Below are 18,315 nucleotides of genomic sequence, written 5' to 3'. Positions count from 1 at the left end.
TGGTTGGTTTTATCGCTCATAACCCAGTATTTTATTCGATATACAAAGGGTACTAGGAAAGTTTTGCAATATGACTCAACAATGAATCACAGGAAGCTGCATGTTGAGACATGTTCATACGTGCATAGTAGCCGCCGCGCCAAGTCTGGGCTCAGTTATTTATTAGTAGTGAGAGTGTAAAGTGCTTGCGATGGCATCGTGGTCATGAAATGAGATAAGGACGGTTTTGCGGTATAATTTCGTGCGTGGTTTAACCATAGACCTGTGCTTAGAAGAAATGACTTGCACTAGATGATGATTGTCCACATCGTACAACGATATTCGGGTGGTATAGAGAATTCCAAAGGGGAAATTTCACTCTGGAGGATTCTGAGAGGCCGGGAAGGCCACGAACGTCAGTTACGGAGGAAAACGTTACTGCTGTGAGGAAAATGCTTGACGAAAACAGGCGAGTGACCTACCAACAGATAGAGGATACTTTGGGCCTAAATGCACCAGCAATTCGTTCGATTCTGCAAGATCATTTGCACGTGAAGAAACTTTGTTCTCTCTGGGTGCCGCATCAACTGACTGAAGAGCAGATGACACGACGTATGACTTGGTGCTGGGAGATGTTAAAAAAGTTTGATAAGGGACAATCTCGGTATGTGAACAACATCGTGACAGGTGACGAGACTTGGCTGTACTATTACGATCTGCCGACCAAGGCTCAAAACAAAGTTTGGGTCTTTGATGATGACGACACCCGTAATTGTCAGAAAATCCCGATCTGTAAAGAAGAAAATGATAGCTGTATTTTTCAAATCGAATGGAATTGTGGAATGTGTCGTTTTGGACACGCAGAAGACAGTCACAGCTAAGTGGTATACTGAACAATGCCTGCCCAAAGTCAAGAATAGACACCTGCTACCTCCGTCACGATAATGCTGCAGCTCACCGCGCCAAAGCCTGCACCGAATATTTGACCACGACAGGACTGAAACTTCTCGAGCACCCTCCCTACAGTTCAGACCTTGCTCCCTGCGACTTTGCACTGTTCCCGCATGTGAAAATGAAGCTAAAAGGGAGGCGGTTTTCCAGTGATGAGGACCTTCTACGGGCTTGGGACAACAAGTGTGCTTTACTCCCTAGTGAAACTTGGCAGAACTGGTTTAAAGATTGGTTTCGGAGGATGGAGAGGTGTATTGAATGTAGAGGAAATTACTTTGAAAAAATTAAATAAACAAAGCTATATTGCAAAACTTTCCTACTACCCTTAGTATTTATGTATTTTATCCTTTAGTTGTAAAGTTATTTTAATTGTAAATAGCATTAGTAGAGGCATTTGATGCAAGAAAGCAAGCTTATGCAGCATCAGCCAAACAAAAAAAAAAAAAAAAAAAAAAACACTTCCACTTCACCCCTTTGTTCATTCAAAATACCTGTCCAGCTGAGCCTTAAACTTATTTAGTAGGCTATCAACTTCCACGACAAGGGATGGAAGTCTGTTCCACCAACCAACCACTCGCTGGCTAAAGGCAAATTTCCGCATGTCTATCCTACATCTGTCTTTCCTCAATTTGAATTTATGCCCTCTCAGGTGATTATTCTGAGTGAGAGGAAGAATCCCATCAGCATTGAGCATGCTCAAACCATTCAATGCTTTATACACCTCTATCAGATCACCTCGCTGGTGCCTAGTCTTTAGACACTGTAATTTGCAAAACTTAAGCCTTTCTTCGTAAGAGCACCCCTTTGTTCCATTCACTAATCTTGTTGCCCTTCTCTGTACTCGTTCCAGCAGCTCTACATCCTTCTTGAAATGAGGCTTCCAGACCTGTATACAGTACTCTAGGTGTGGCCTGACCATTGCCTTATACAAGGGAATAATCACCTCCTTATCCCTGCTAGAAAAATTCCTATATATCATTGACAATACACTGAGCTACTCTTGCCGCCCGTCTGCACTGCTCAGAGAACTTCATATCTGCCTGCACAACCACCCCCAGGTCCCTTTCATTCTCTACCACTGTCAGTGTAGTACCACAGAGTTGATATGTTGCTCTGGGATTTCTGTTTCCCATGTGTAGTACTTTACATTTGTCAATATTAAACTTCATTTGCCACCTCTCAGCCCATCTGCTCAACCTTTCCAGATCCTGTTGCAGCAGCATAGTGTCAGTAGTGTCCTTGACAACCCTACCTACCTTTGTATCATCTGCAAACTTGGACATTAAGCTTGATATACCATCATCAATATCATTTATGAATACAGAAAACAATAATGGACCCAACACTGAGCCCTGAGGGACTCCACTAATAACATTAGTCCACGATGAGCAGTGTCCATTGATTACCACTCTGTCTTCTCCCCCTCAGCCACCCCTTTATCCACAGCAGCAATTTGCCTCCAATGTCACACTGCTCCAATTTGTGCAGCAGTCTTCCATGTGCAACAGTATCAAAAGCCTTCCTAAGATCCAAGTATATAATATCAAAGTTATTCCCTGCATCCAGTTCCTTTGTGACCGCATCATAGTATCCAATCAAATTGGTCAGGCAAGACTTCCCCTTAACAAAACCATGCTGTGTCCGAGCTATAACTGAAGTCTTGTCTAAATGATCCTGCAGTGCCTCTTTAACTAGTGCCTCCATTAATTTTCCTGGAACAGAAGTTAAACTCACAGGTCTATAATTGCTTGTGTCAGCCTTTGATCCTCCTTTGTGAATTGGAGTGACATTTGCACATCTCCAGTCTGCGGGTACCTCCCCTGAGTCCAAGGAAGCTCTCATAATTATGGCTAAGGGTTTACTTACTTCCTCTGCTGCCTCCTTTAATATAACTGGATAGATCCCATCCACCTCAGGTGCCTTTCTTGTGTTTATCTTCAGCAGTTTCTCCTCCATTTTACTCTCAGTTATTACAAGATTCTCTAGCTTACTGCTAGAGTTGAATACACCCCTGGCTTTCCCCTCACTAAATAACTCCTCATGTGTGAATGTCGATGCAAAATATTCATTTAGTTTGTTAGCTACCTGAGCAGGATCATCAACACTTGACCCATCGATATCAAGTGGACCAATCTGATTCATCCCCTTCCTTCTAGAGTTTACATAAGTAAAGAACTCTTTGCTGTTTTTCTTTGCATCCCTTGCCAAAGATTTCTCGTACTCTGCCTTCGCCTGCCTAACCTCCTTTGTAACTTGGTTGCATATCAACTTGTATCTGTCATATGCTTCTGTGTCATGTGTTAATTTGTATGTATCCCATGCATGTTTCTTCTCTGCCATATGCCTCATCAGTTCATCTGACATCCATTTAGGCCTAAACCTTGAACAATATTTCTTAGTTGGTATGTAAAGCCTGGTAGCTTCCAAGTTAAGTTCTTTGAATGCTTCCCATTTTGCATTTGCTGTTGGTAACATCATCAGTTGGTCCCACAGTATAGAATTTAAATACTGTCTCATTCCATCGTAGTCGCCTTTACGAAAGCAATAACCCTTCCCTTTACCCCTAATGGTAGTTACCTCTTTGAGTAAATCCCACTTCAGCACACTGTGATCACTGCCACCTAGTGGTTCCTTTATCTGCAGATTCTTAATGCATGAAGAGTCACTGCTGATAATCAAATCAAGAGTATTCCTCCCTCTAGTTGCCTCCTGAACATGCTGATGTAGAAAACAATCGTCCAATAAATCTACAAAAGCCTTGCTAGTGTGTGAGTGACCTGCCCCCAAACTCCAGTCAATATCTGGGAAATTAAAATCTCCCATTATAACACTCTCTGATTTACTGGCCCACTCTATTTCCCTGTACAGTTTCTTATTATACTATTAGAGTCATTAGGCCTATAGCACACTCCTACTCAATTTTGATCTCCCAATGCTTATGTCACACCAAACTGACTCGACACTGCACTGTCCAGCGATGTCCACTGGCTTTACTTCCTTGGATTTTATGTATTTTTTAACTAATAGCATAACCCCTCCTCCCTTCCTATCTAGTCTATCCTTTCTGTAGATGTTGTACTCCCCAAATTTCAGTTCTGCATTCCTTATATCTGTGTGACACCAAGTCTCTGATATCCCAACAATATCTGCCTTTGATGTTTTGAGCAATACCTCAAATTCATCAAATTTATTTACTAAACTCCTAGCATTGGTGTACACGCAAGTATACATGCACCTATTTCTAGTCTTAACTACCCTAACACAACCCATGTTTACTTGTACCGCAATGACTCCCAGCAGTCTCTGAAATATCCTGAATCTTGTTTTTCAGGCTTCTGCTCATTCCAATAGAAGCAGTGCAAGAATCTTTCACCTCTGCCAGTGGCTACTATTAATCTATTTGTCTTTGTATCCCCCCCCAAGCTAGCAGTTTTCCGACCCACCTAACACTGCCTCGATAGCATCAGCAAATATTCTTGCACCCTCTCTATTTAAGTGTATCCAATCCCTGTAGAAGCAATCTCTCCTGTTAACAAGTACAGTCTCTCCTGTTAAAAAGTAATATATAGTAATATACACAGTTTTCCAGTTTCCGTGTTTTATATTATAAGTAGTTGGTGACAAACATTTAAAATCACAATAAGATTTTATACAGTTCAGTGAAATGCAAAATTACTTCATTACTCCATTCCATCTTAGTTATTTAACTGCAGTATAAAAAAATTAAACTATTGAGAACAGTAGTCTGCACTAGTGCATGTGTTGGGGTTTTGTAAAATCCTTTAGTTTCGTTAAAAAACTGAGTGTGGATAGACCGCAATGCAAACCGAGCAGGGATGAATGGTACAATAACACTGTCCACATTTGACCATTTGTTGTACATTTCATGTAAATGTTATACCTGAGACATATTGGGTGACACCATTATCCATGAGTTTGCTATTAAATTAATTGTTTTATACAAATAAAATTACCAAAAAAAAAATGGATTTGCTATTTGTCTAAAACTCGTGACACTGTTGCAAGATCTTTGTGAGACCTAATAAGCCTCAACAGCTGTAATGCTAATGCCCTGTGTTTTAAACAAATAGCAGATTTGCATTTAGCAATACTATTTGTATAAACGGTATTAATAATTTAGAGCAATCTTTGATAATGTTGCTGTCTATAATGGGAACATAAATCCAAGCCTCAGTAGTGAAAAGTTTTTGACTGTAACTGTATGAACCAACATGTCCTCAAAACATTAGTTGAATGTAGTCATGCACACAGTTCTTAAATTAATGTACAGTAATATCCCGACTTACGCAAACTTGGAGTTACGCAGTTCTTGATTATTTTCTTTTGGTGTATATCTCAAATTAGCTTACCAGTGATTTGGAAGTCAAATCATAAAGCTTGGGTGACAGCTTCCAGTTTTTGAGGACTGGTTTGGTCACCACTTCATACCCGAAGTCGAACATTATTGCAAGTCTAAACAGATTCCATTTATTTAAAGTGATGCTTCTTATTGACAATGCACCCGGTCATCCTCCTGCCACCCTAATTAATTTCGACCCACGTGTGAAAGCTGTGTTTTTGCCTCCAAACACAACCAGCTTGCATAAATCGATGGACCAGGGAGTCATCAAAACATTCAAGGCTTACTACATGAGGCGTTTGTTTGCGCGTCTGAATGAAGCTATGAGACAAAATAGTGAGATATCTGTTAAAGACTTTTGGAAACAATTCAATGTTTTAGATGCCGTATGAATCATTGAAGAATCTTGGGATGAAATTCACAAAAAACATTGAATGGTGTCTGGAAGAAACTTTGTCCATTTTTTTTTTTTCAAAAACGAGACGAAAACAACACCAGAAACTGATCATGTCACTCATGTGATAGAAGTTGTTAATCTTGCCAGGCAATTAGATTTGGAAGTCAATGGTGATGATGTCAATGAGCTCAGAGATGCGTGAACAAAACGTCACTGAAGTATCCAACACTTCAGACTCAGTTCTACCAGAAAAGCACATGACAATTGCTAGCTTGACAGTCTCAGCTCAATTGAAAAGGGCTTAAAAATTTTAGAAAACATAGACTCCAACGAAGAACGTGTTATAGCTGCAAAGCAAGGAATAAAAAAATTATTAGCTTGCTAAGAAGAAATTCTGCGTGAAAAAAAAAGGCATTGTGTCGTCAGACAAATTTGTTAGATTTTATGAAGCCATCGACATCGAAATAACTTTTTTGCGTAACTCATTTATTTTTTTAATACATATTTTGTATTAATATGTATAAAGAACTGCAATTTTATTAAATATTTTTCTTCTAAACTAGTGTTTTTGTTAGTCCTTGGTCCCAATTAAACAAAATTTATATGCAAAGTTATACCCCGACTTACGCGAATTCGACTTAAGCGATTTTCGTCGGACCCACTTATCGCGTAACTTCGGGGTATTACTGTAGTTCATTTTTTTATGAACTACATTAATTTAAGTATTTTTTTTATGAACTACATCAACTATCATGTAAATGAAGACTGGTAGATCTATAGTTCTCTTATCTTTTTCTAAACATTAAAGATAAATTGTTAGAGAATGCGTGGATATTCTACTGTATATAAGCTTAGGATACATTCCTACAGAAGAAAACTTATGTTGCAGAAAATATGGCATAAATATGCAATATATGGTGTGCACATCTTTCACAGTAAGAGCATAGACTAGTTCACTATAGGGCATTACCAGGCTTAACTGATTAAAAAGTAATCTAATTGATGTGCATCTTTCAGATTTGACTGTTCTGAAAGTGTTTAGTAACAAATCAGCTTTCGGTGGGGTTTTTCTGAATAAAAAGTTATTTTTATACAGCTATATATTTTCTAAACAAAGACATAATTATGTATAATATAGTACGATACTACCAAAAGTATTGTCCATCCCTTGATTGCAGGAAATTGTGAAATATTCAAATTTTTTTTTTTGACCTATAAAGGAAATTCAGTAGTTAGTGTGAAATTCATTTCAAATGTGAGTGTTGAACAATGAGCACACAAAAAGCCTACACAATTTCAGAAGAAAATGACAGATGACATATGGGTAAATGTCTGCATTTATTGCTTAGGAAGTAACATATTCAAGTCAACATTTGTCAGTGTGCTGATGAAATCGAAGTCTACGAATAACATAAGGAATGACCAGTTCAGTATAAAATACTAACAGGAGCCGACAAACCTTGAAATGCCAGTTATCTCATCTCAGCATTAGACTAGAGAATCTAGGTTGGAAGCTGAGTGGCCACAGACAAACCTATAAGTATTTCCATGATGTAGAATTTTAAAAAAATAGTAGTAGTAATGGAAAATGATGCAAGAAAGCAAGCTTATATAGCATCATCCAAAAAAAAAATAATATATATATATATATATATATATATATATATATATATATATATATATAGCATACATCTCTACTCTCCAAAATTTATCTAGTTCTTCCTTGAATTTATTTAAACCATCCACTTCCACAACAACAGATGTAAGCCTGTTCCAACAGTCAACCACCTGCTGGCTGAAGGCAAGTCTTGCTAGTGTGTGAGTGACCAACCTACAAGTTCCAGTCAATATCTGGAAAGTTAAAATCCTCCATTATAAGACATTCTGATTTACTGGTCCACTATTTCTCTGTACATTGTACTCATCAGAGTCATCAGGCTTATAACACTCTCCTACTCATTTTTGCCTTCCCATTGCTTATGTCACACAAAATTGGATCAACATTGTACTGGTCACCCATATTAACTGGATGCACTGCTTTAGATCTTATATGCATCTTAACTAAAAGCATAACACCCCTCCCTTCTACATACATTGTACTCGCCATAATTAAATTCTGCATCCCTTATATCTGAGTGACACCCTGTCTATAAAATCTGTCTTGACCAGCACTTCAAATTCATAAAATCTATTTACTATACTCCTATTATTGGTGAATACATACATACAAGTATACACTAAGCCAAAACATTAACCATCTACTTAATATGATGTTGGTCCTCCACATGCAGCCAAAACAGCTTGTACCCGGCAAGGCTTGGACACTACAAGATTTCTAAATGTGTCTTGTGGTATCTGGTACCAACACTTAACCAGCAGATCCTTTAACTCCTGTAAGGTCTGTGGTTGAGATGACGCAGATCGGAGTTGCTGTTCCAACACAAACCACAGATGCTCGATGCGATTGATGTCTGGGCAATTTGGAGGCCAGTGCAATACCTGGAAGTCTTCCCCATGTTCTGCGAACCAGTCTCGAACAATCCGGGCGGTGTGGCATGGCGCATTATCCTGCTGAAAGACTGCACTGCCATAGGCGAAGGCCGTTGCCATGAAAGGGTATACCTGGTCAGCAATGATGTTTAGGTAGGTGGTAGACGTCAGAGTGCCCGGCACACGGATGACTGTACCCAGGATATCCCAGCAGAACATCGCCAAAAGCATGACACTGCTGCCACCAGCTTGTTTTCATCCCATGGTTCATCCAGGCACCATCACTTCCCCAGGTAAAATGACATACACATACCTAGCTGTCCACATGGTGCAACTGGAAATGTAATTCATCGGACCAGACGACCTTCCAATCACTCGGTCCAGTTTTTCAATGCTCGTGTGCCCATTGTAGGCACTGTTGCCGGTGAACCGTGGTTAGCATGGACACTTGGAGTGGCCTACGGCTACACAGCCGCATTTTCAGCAGGGTTCTATGTGTACTGTGTGTTGTGACACATTGCTCCTGTCACTAGCATTCCAATTACTGGTGAGTTGGGCCACAGGTACCCTTCTTTTTCCACTTGCCATCGGGAGAGCCTTCGCTCACCTCGACATCTATGAGCCATGGTCGTCCAACACCTCGCTGGCAGTTCGTGGGTTCCCTTCCTCGGACCACTTTCAGTAGGTACTATCCATGACTGACCATGAGCACCCCACCAGCTGTGCTGTTTCCAATATGCTGTTTCCACTCTGACCCAGTTGTCTGGCCATTACAATTTGGGCTTTGTCAAACTCCCTTAAGTCTGCTGCCTTTCCCATCTTAAGAACAAGAGTAACGCCGTTTAACAGAGCTCAGTATCAGGTGTTTTTTATACCGTGTCCTGACCCACGCATGTGGTTTAGTTCACCTGCAATTGCTTCAACTTGCATAACAACTTGCTGGTCATAATGTTTTGGCCCATTGGTGTATATCCACCTCTTCTTCGCTTAATTACCCTAACACAGCCCATGCATTTACTTGTTTCTTGATGACTCTCAGCAGTTCTTGAAGTCCCCAGCACTTTGCTTTCAAGGCTGCTCATTTCAATAGAATCAGTGCAAGAATTACATTCACCTCTGCCTGTGGCTAATGTTAATCTATTAGTCTGTGTATCCCAACAAGCTAGCAGTTTCCTGACCCACCTAACACTGCCTTGATAGCTTCAGCAAATATTTTTGCTCCCTTTCTATTTAAATGTATCCCATCCCTGTAGAAGCAGTCTCTCTTGTTAACAAGCACAGACCACACTGAGAAAAATTCTACACCACTACCCTTGCACAATCTCTCCAGGGTCAAATTGATTGACAAGGCTCTCGTCATATACTTCTTCCTGTTGTCTGGGCAGAATTGCAGACACCTTCGAATGTAACCCTAACTAGCAACTTTTTTCCAAAATTGTCCTGTACTTAAATAAGTTCACAGATCTACTGTTAATGTCATTATTGCCAACATGTATAATAATATCGTCTTTTGTGCTCTTAAAAGATATCTGCTCTACAACATCAACTTTTGCCCTTGGTAGCTTCTATGATTAATTGCATTCTTGTCTAGATGGTCCTGCATTACTTCTTTAACCAGTGACTTATTTTCTCTGGAACAGACATTAAGTCACAGGTCGATAATTACTCAAGTCGCCTTTTGAATCCCCCTTTATAAATTGGGGATACATTTGAACATTTCCAGTCCATAGACTTCCCCCGAATCAGAAGATGATCTCAATATGGTTAAGGGTTTTCTTGCCTCCTTTGCTGGCTTCCATAATGTAATTGGATAGATTCCATCCACTCCTGGTGCCTTTTTTATGTTTAGCTTGAACAATTTCACTTTCATTTCAGTTATCACAAAATCATTTATTTCCCCTATTACAGTTTGATAAACTTCTGGCATTCCCCTCTCCAAAAGAATTCCTTATGTGAATGTAGATGCAAAATACCTATTCAGTTTCTCAGCAACCTCAGTTAACCCATTGACATCAAGTGACCTTGTGTGATTCGACTCCTACTATTAATAAGTAAAGAAGTGTTTCCCGTTTTTAATGGCTTTCTTTGCCAGTTTCTCGTAATCTGCCTTAGCTTGCCTAACCTCCTTTTTAACTTGATTGCAAACTAGTTTGTCTACCATGTGCTTCTGGAGCACATGATTATTTATATGCATCCCATGCATTTTTCTTCTCTGCTACTTGTCTCAATAGTTCATCTGACAACTATTTAGGTCTAAGTCTTGAACAGTATTTGTTTGTTACTATGAAAAGCCTAATAGCTTCTGTAAATAAGCTCTCTGATTTTATGATTTATCTGAATGTCTCATTTAGAATTTTCTGTTGGTAACATCATCAATTGATCCCATTGCACAGAATATAAAAACTGTCTGAGACCACTGTACTTGCCCTTATGGAAGCAAAAACCTTTCCCTTTAGTAACCCTTGACAGTAGTTATGTCTTTAAATTCCACATTAGTACACTGTGATCATTGCTACCTACTGTGCCCTTTAACTGCAGATTTTTAATGCATGAAGAATCACTGCTTGATAACCAGGTAAAGAGTATTGCTTCCTCTTGTTGCCTGTCTAACATGCTGCTGTAGAAACAGTTATAAATAAGATCTTTATTGTACAGTTCACTGGTACATGCAGGTACCACAACCATACAATACCCTTTACGGCACCATGCCAGGGGTTATTCAATGAGAAATACATCACAAGAATATGAATAATGCTTATATCAAAATCAAAATTAACATTTATTCACTCTCAAGTCATATTGTACCCAAGAAATGTAATATAAAAATCACAATTGTGATATAAAAAGCAGGAAACAGTCAAGAGACAGTCATCACGAGAAATGAGACAGAAATGAGACTGTCAAGAGACAGTCATCACGATTACGAGAAATCCTTGGCAAGGGATGCAAAGAAAAACAGCAAAGAGTTCTTTACTTATGTAAACTCTAGAAGGAAAGGGATGAATCAGATTGGTCCACTTGATATTGATGGGTCAAGTGTTGATGATCCTGCTCAGGTGGCTAACAAACTAAATGAATATTTTGCATCGACATTCACACATGAGGAGTTATTCAGCGAGGGGAATGCCAGAGGTGTATTCAACTCTAGCAGTAAGTTACAGAATCTTGAAATAACTGGGAGTAAAGTGGAGGAGAAACTGTTGAAGATAAACACAAGAAAGGCACCCGGGGTGGATGGGATCTATCCAGTTATATTAAAGGAGGCAGCAAAGGAAGTAAGCAAACCCTTAGCCATAATTATGAGAGCTTCCTTGGACTCAGGGGAGGTACCCATAGACTGGAAATGTGCAAATGTGACCCCAATTCACAAAGGAGGATCAAAGGCTGACACAAGTAATTATAGACCTATGAGCTTGACTTCTGTTCCAGGAAAATTAATGGAGGCACTGGTTAAAGACGCACTGCAGGATCATTTAGACAAGACTTCAGTTATAGCTCAGACACAGCATGGTTTTGTTAAGGGGAAGTCTTGCCTGACCAACTTGATTGGATACTATGATGCAGTCACAAAAGAACTGGATGCAGGGAATAACTTTGATATTATATACTTGGATCTTAGAAAGGCTTTTGATACTGTTGCACATGGAAGACTGCTACACAAATTGGAGCAGTGTGACATTGGAGGCAAATTGCTGCTATGGATAAAGGGGTGGTTGAGGGGGAGAAGACAGAGAGTGGTAATCAATGGACACTGCTCATCGTGGACTGATGTTATTAGTGGAGTCCCTCAGGGCTCAGTGTTGGGTCCATTATTGTTTTCTGTATTTATAAATGATATTGATGATGGTATATCGGGATTAATGTCCAAGTTTGCAGACGATACAAAGGTTGGCAGGGTTGTCAAGGACACTACTGACACTATGCTTCTGCAACAGGATCTGGAAAGGTTGAGCAGATGGGCTGAGAGGTGGCAAATGAAGTTTAACATTGACAAATGTAAAGTACTACACATGGGAAACAGCAACCCCAGAGCAACGTATCAACTCTATGGTACAACACTGACAGTGGTAGAGAATGAAAGGGACTTGGGGGTGGTTGTGCAGGCAGATATGAAGTTCCCTGAGCAGTGCAGACGGGCTGCAAGAGTAGCTCATGGAGTATTGTCAATGATATACAGGAATTTTTCCAGCAGGGATAAGGAGGTGATTATTCCATTGTATAAGGCGATGGTCAGGCCACACCTAGAGTACTGTATACAGGTCTGGAGGCCTCATTTCAAGAAGGATGTAGAGCTGCTGGAACGAGTACAGAGAAGGGCAACAAGATTAGTGAATGGAACAAAGGGGTGCTCTTACGAAGAAAGGCTTAAGTTTTGCAAATTACAGTGTCTGGAGACTAGGCACCAGCGAGGTGATCTGATAGAGGTGTATAAAGCCTTGAATGGTTTAAGCATGCTCAATGCTGATGGGATTCTTCCTCTAGCTCAGAATAATCACCTGAGAGGGCATAAATTCAAATTGAGGAAAGACAGATGGAGGATAGACGTGCGGAAATTTGCCTTTAGCCAGCGAGTGGTTGGTTGGTGGAACAGACTTCCATCCCTTGTGGTGGAGGTTGATAGCCTAAATAAGTTTAAGGCTCAGCTGGACAGGTATTTTGAACGAACAGAGGGGTGAAGTGGAAGTGGTTTTTTTTTTTTTTTTTTTGGCTGATGCTGCATAAGCTTGCTTTCTTGCATCAAATGCCTCTACTAATGCTAATGCTAATCACATAAACAATTTAGATTATTACTATACTACAAAGTACATTTAGTCAACACAAGTTTCTTTGTACTGTTAACTGAAATTGTCAATTTTACAAACGCATAGGTTCAAGAATGGAAGAAAATACAGAACTCGTGCATCAAAAGCCGTGAACTTTCAGTTGCTCTGGCTTTGCAATACCCACTTTTGTGAGAAACTGGCAGATATTGTTACGCTGATCTCCCTGAAGTTGAATTACCTCACCATATTCTGGGTGTTCTACTAAGTTCCATTACAGGCGAACTCCTTCTTGCATGCTTTAACAATCTTCTTTTTATCATAGTCGTCAGAAATCCCCTGCACAGTAGTGAGGGTTTTACGTCCGTTACGTTGCTGTATTCTGACGTGGATTAATCCGTCCTGGCCCCCTTGTTCATCAGCCCTAATGGCATCAGCAAAAGGGTCAAAAGTCTTAAGGTTCTGAATACTGGTAGACATACAGCAATTATTTAGGTGTTCCAACGGCTTGAAATGTCTCTGCTGCAACGCAGATATACAATCAAAGATAAAATAAACGTTTTGAACTGATTACCAAATCACTTATACAAATTTCGACAACCAGATGACCAGAACAAAAGGACTACCACTTTACGAACTGCGTAGTGGACCTTGGGGAAGTCAGATGACTTCCAGTAAGTATCTAGTAATTCTCTACTCAAGTCTTGCTAGTGTGTGATCAACTCAAATTCCAGTCAACATCTGGAAAGTTCATCTCCCACTATATGACATTCTGATTGATTGGCCTGCTCTATATAACTGTTTTGTTTGTATATTCATCAGTCATTAGGCCTATAACCTATTCCTACTCTGTTTTGTTTTCCCATTGCTTATATTACACTGAATTCACTCATTATTACACTGGTCACTCATGTTGAATGGATGGACTGCCTTATATCTAATATGTTTCTTAACTAAGAGCTTTACCTCACCCCTCCTGTCCTGTGTGTCCTTCCCATATTCAAATTCAGCATCCCTTATGTCTGAGGGATACCACATCTCCACTATCCCTACAATGTCTGCATTTGATGACTTAATCAGTACTTCAAATTCATCAGATTTATTTATAATATTTCTAGCATTAGTATGCAAGCAAGTATACATGCACATATTCTTACTTTTAGTTACCCTAGCACAGCCCATGTGCTTACTTGTTCCATGATGACCCACAGCGAGGTTTAGAAGCCCTGACACCCTGCTGCCTGCTGCTTTCGTTAATTGATTAGTCTGTATCTTCCCAAGCTAGCAGTTTTCCAACCCACCTATCACTGCCTTGATAGCATCAGCAAATATTCTTGCACCCCTTCTATTTAAGTATATCCCCTCCCGGTAAAAACAGTCTCTCCTATTAACAAGCACAGACCAAATGGTTGAATTCTGTGGAACCACGAATGCTGAATTCTGCATTGATTTTCCTATTAACTGTGTGTCCTACATTCTGGCAGTTTTATGGAACCTTCCAATTTGACAAAGCTTTGTCAGCAAACAATGATTATGGATATATCATTTGAAATGAATATTGGATGCAACAGATAGCACATAGCCCCACCTTCAGCTAAATTAAACATGTTTGGGAGGAATTGGAATGCAGAATTACAGCAATGGCAAGTTGGCCCTATCTGTTAGTGTACTCATAAGTGGTTTAAAGTAGTCTAACACCACCAACTTTCTACCAGAAATTAGTGAAAATTGTGTGTGTGGTGCATCAGTGCAATCAGTATGCAAAAGGTGCACCTGGTATTATTAATTTCTTTAAATGTTTTTGTTCATAATTAGAAGTGTCGTGTGATTTTTCATAGGATATTATACATTCAGTATAGATACATACACACACACAGTGATAGGCTGGAAACTAAAAAGTTTCCAGCATATTACTCCTTGCATTATACCTTTGTTCCCAACTATCTCACACTATACAGATTCTATACTAGCACGTGAAACGTCTGAATCCGGGAAAGCTATCGTTGCACACAGGGTGTTTCTGATAAGAAACATTTACCCCACCACCCCTTCTATCTACCCTATCCTTTCTAAATACATTATACAAGCCATATTGAAACTCGTCATCCCCTATTTCCGAGTGGCACCACATTTCCGTAACCCCTATTTTGTCCGCGTTACTTGTTTTAACCAGCAGTTCGAATTTGCTCATTTTATTGACGACACTTTTAACATTACTATATAAACAATTAAGACTTACTGTTCTTGTATATTTAACAACCCTTGAAGTTTTTAGGTAACATCTCTTCCTTCCAACTTCACAGCTGGACAAAACACTCAGGTAATGAGCATTCTCCAGGCCTAATACATATCCAAACATGTCTATTAGGCTGGAAGAGTGTGTAGTACACTTATCACAGGATAGATTTCTATTAATCCCACATTGAATTCAGTGTACTTTGTACCATGCTAATTAACAGTGTACTTTTGTTTGTTATCAAAGATACAGTGAGTCTTGTGAAAAACATCATGACATGTATCTGTTGTCATGTAAACAATTTTTCATATATAATTTTAACAAAGATAATTGGTTGTATTAAATTTTTAAAGTAATCTTGTTTTTAATAGGTGCATGTGCTGCCTCAAAGGAGAGCATTGACTGGATCCTAACAAAGGAAGGAAAAGGAAATGTATGTGTAATAGTGATTGGAGGAGCTGCAGAGGCACTGGATGCTCATCCAGGCACTGTTTCTCTGATCTTGAACAGAAGGAAAGGTTTCATTAAGTGTGCAATTAAACATGGGTATAAATTTGATTGTGCTAAATCACTTTCACTTAAAGAATATATATATATATTTTTTTTTTTGTATGTAATCAGTATGATTTAAGCATATCACAAAAATCTAAGCATGTGATGTTTTTAAATTTTGTGACAACCACAGAAAAAAAATTGAGTAAAATGTAAGGGGTAGAGAACCCATTTAGTTCTCTTGACATAATATATGTGAAAACTTCCAGCAGCACCACCACCTGTGGTGCAAACCCCAGGGGCTCACATCTGGTGAGTATGGACTTGGCACACCCAGGGTCCTGAGCTGGATATCATCATTGTTCTCTTTCTTCGTGATTTCTCTCTCTCTCTCTCTCTCTCTCTCTCTCTCTCTCTCTCTCTCTCTCTCTCTCTCTTGGGGTAATGCAGAATTTTTTTTTGGCTGGTGCAGCATAAGCCACAAGCTTCCTTGCACCATAAAGCTAATAATAATAAATTATCCTGTTGTTATAGTAGTAGACTATTATGGAGAACATTTGAATCATTTGTGCCAAAACTGATTCCTGATTGGCTGTTAATTAATGTTGAATGTGAAGGAAGTGATGCCAAACAGTTTTTAATCCTGAGGGTCTACCACCACACAGCTAGAAGTGATATTTTAACCAAAGCTGTAGTTCCACAGACATGTTGAAGCCATCCATATCAGAATGTGTAGATTTAGATGGATAGCAAAGCTACGTTTACTTCATTTTTTAGACTCTGCAACTTCAATCAAATATGTTTATAGGATGATTCATCCCTCAGTTGTGTAGCATAGATATTGGCTTAAGCTTATGCTTCCACACTCTGCAGAATGCAGTCCATCAAATATTGGATGATCAGGTGGCTTGCACACAAACATTAATCTCAAATTTTTTTTTTTTTTTTTTTGTTAATTGTTAGCGTATCGGCTTCTGTGGCCATAATGCACCTCCCAAGGTTTTTGCAGTACTTTGATACAAGCCCAAGCCTGGATTCGAACCCGGGACCTTTAGGTTGCCAGGCAGGCACTTTACCCGCCCAGCTAACCAGGTCGGCACCTCACAAATGATATGCACACTACTATCATTGCAGCAGCACTCAGTTAATCCCACGATGACATTACTGTGTTACTGCACTCAAGGTAGTGGAAAATGAAAAAGATCTGTAGTGATTGTACAGGTAGACATGAAGTTCTGATTAGTGCAGACAAATTGCTGGGATTGCTCATGGGATTTTTCCAGCGATATGCAGGTTTGCCAGTTGGACTGCAGATGGCCTCATTTTGAGAGAGAGAGAGAGAGAGTGTTAGTGAGTTTGTGCCAAGAGGACTTCAGTTCTGCAAATTGTAGCATCTGGAGGCCAGGCACCTGTAAGAAGGTCTGATTGAGGTGATTGCGGCTTTGAATAGTTTGAGTATGCTAAATGTTGATGGCATCTTGATCAGATAGCACATGTGGGGAACACTGACTTAAATTTAAGAGGGCAAGTTGTGGAATTTGAAAATTTGCCAGCGAATGGTTGATTGTTGGAACAAGCTGGTATTGTGTGTCCTGAAAGAGGCCTCTGAGGTTTTTCTCAGAAAACTCATGTCTAAAAAATATATAAATTCATACACAGACCATTGAATAAAATTTAATGACTACAATCTTTACACAAAAATATTTACAATAAACTATTGCAGAATGCTAAAAACTGTAATAAAAGATCATTTACAATAATATTTGCTAAAATATAAACCATTAAAAGCGCTAAAAACCTGGAGCTTTCAGGAGCGTCAGCTCCCTTCTTCAACAGTGACATGACTTCCTGCAACATCTTAAGTAGCAGGCTCACAGTACCTCCACACGTGGTATTTCTCCACGTGGTTCAATCGGCACATGGTCAGAACTGGAAGCGGAAATGTCTCGGGAACGTGGCAAAGAAAATCGTTCATCCGACCTTAATATAATTGTTTCAAAGATAGGATTAATACGTATATCTCTATTCATGGTATTCCTACTTGATGAACTAATCCGTAAACCCTTGAGCCATTTACGCTCCCAGTATCCATGTGCACGATCCAAAATAATAGCGTCCTCTGGGGAGATTTGATGCTGGTATACGTATTAATCCTATCTTTGAAACAATTATATTAAGGTCGGATGAACAATTTTCTTTGCCACGTTCCCGAGACATTTCCGCTTCCAGTTCTGACCATGTGCCGATTGAACCACGTGGAGAAATACCACATGTGGAGGTACCGTGAGCCTGCTACTTAAGGAGATGTTGCAGGAAGTCATGTCACTGTTGAAGAAGGGAGCTGACGCTCCCGAAAGCTCCAGGTTTTTAGCACTTTTAATGGTTTATATTTTAGCAAATTTTATTGTAAATGATCTTTTATTAGTTTTTAGCATTCCGCAATAGTTTATTGTAAATATTTTTGTGTAAAGATTGTAGTTATTTTAAATTTTATTCAATGGTCGGTGTATGAATTTATATATTTTTTAGACATGGTATTGTGTGGAAGGATAGCATTCAGGAAATATAGTCACATACTGAAGAGCAATATCCCAGTTTGTCTGAAACGTAAAATAATGAATCAATGTATACTCCCCACCATGACTTATGG

General features: G+C 39.4%; 1 protein-coding gene and 1 pseudogene across 1 annotated transcript in view; one reads left to right on the top strand and one right to left on the bottom strand.

The window, feature by feature from the left end:
• The window catches only part of LOC150075994 (2-acylglycerol O-acyltransferase 2-like), a 50,071-nt gene that overhangs the window by 14,305 nt on the left and 17,451 nt on the right, over nucleotides 1-18,315 (top strand). Inside the window, exon 3 of the mRNA XM_090387227.1 lies at nucleotides 15,545-15,719. Within this exon, the coding sequence (XP_090243353.1) occupies nucleotides 15,545-15,719 (175 nt within the window). The remainder of the gene's footprint in view (nucleotides 1-15,544; nucleotides 15,720-18,315) is intronic.
• On the bottom strand, nucleotides 12,944-13,551 carry LOC150075995 (eukaryotic translation initiation factor eIF1 pseudogene; annotated as a pseudogene).

This window comes from Mastigoproctus giganteus, chromosome 13, assembly GCF_048544385.1.
Source record: "Mastigoproctus giganteus isolate SK-2022 chromosome 13, ASM4854438v1, whole genome shotgun sequence".
NCBI classification, from domain to species: domain Eukaryota; kingdom Metazoa; phylum Arthropoda; class Arachnida; order Uropygi; family Thelyphonidae; genus Mastigoproctus; species Mastigoproctus giganteus.
This window is presented reverse-complemented; position numbering and strand designations above follow the sequence as displayed.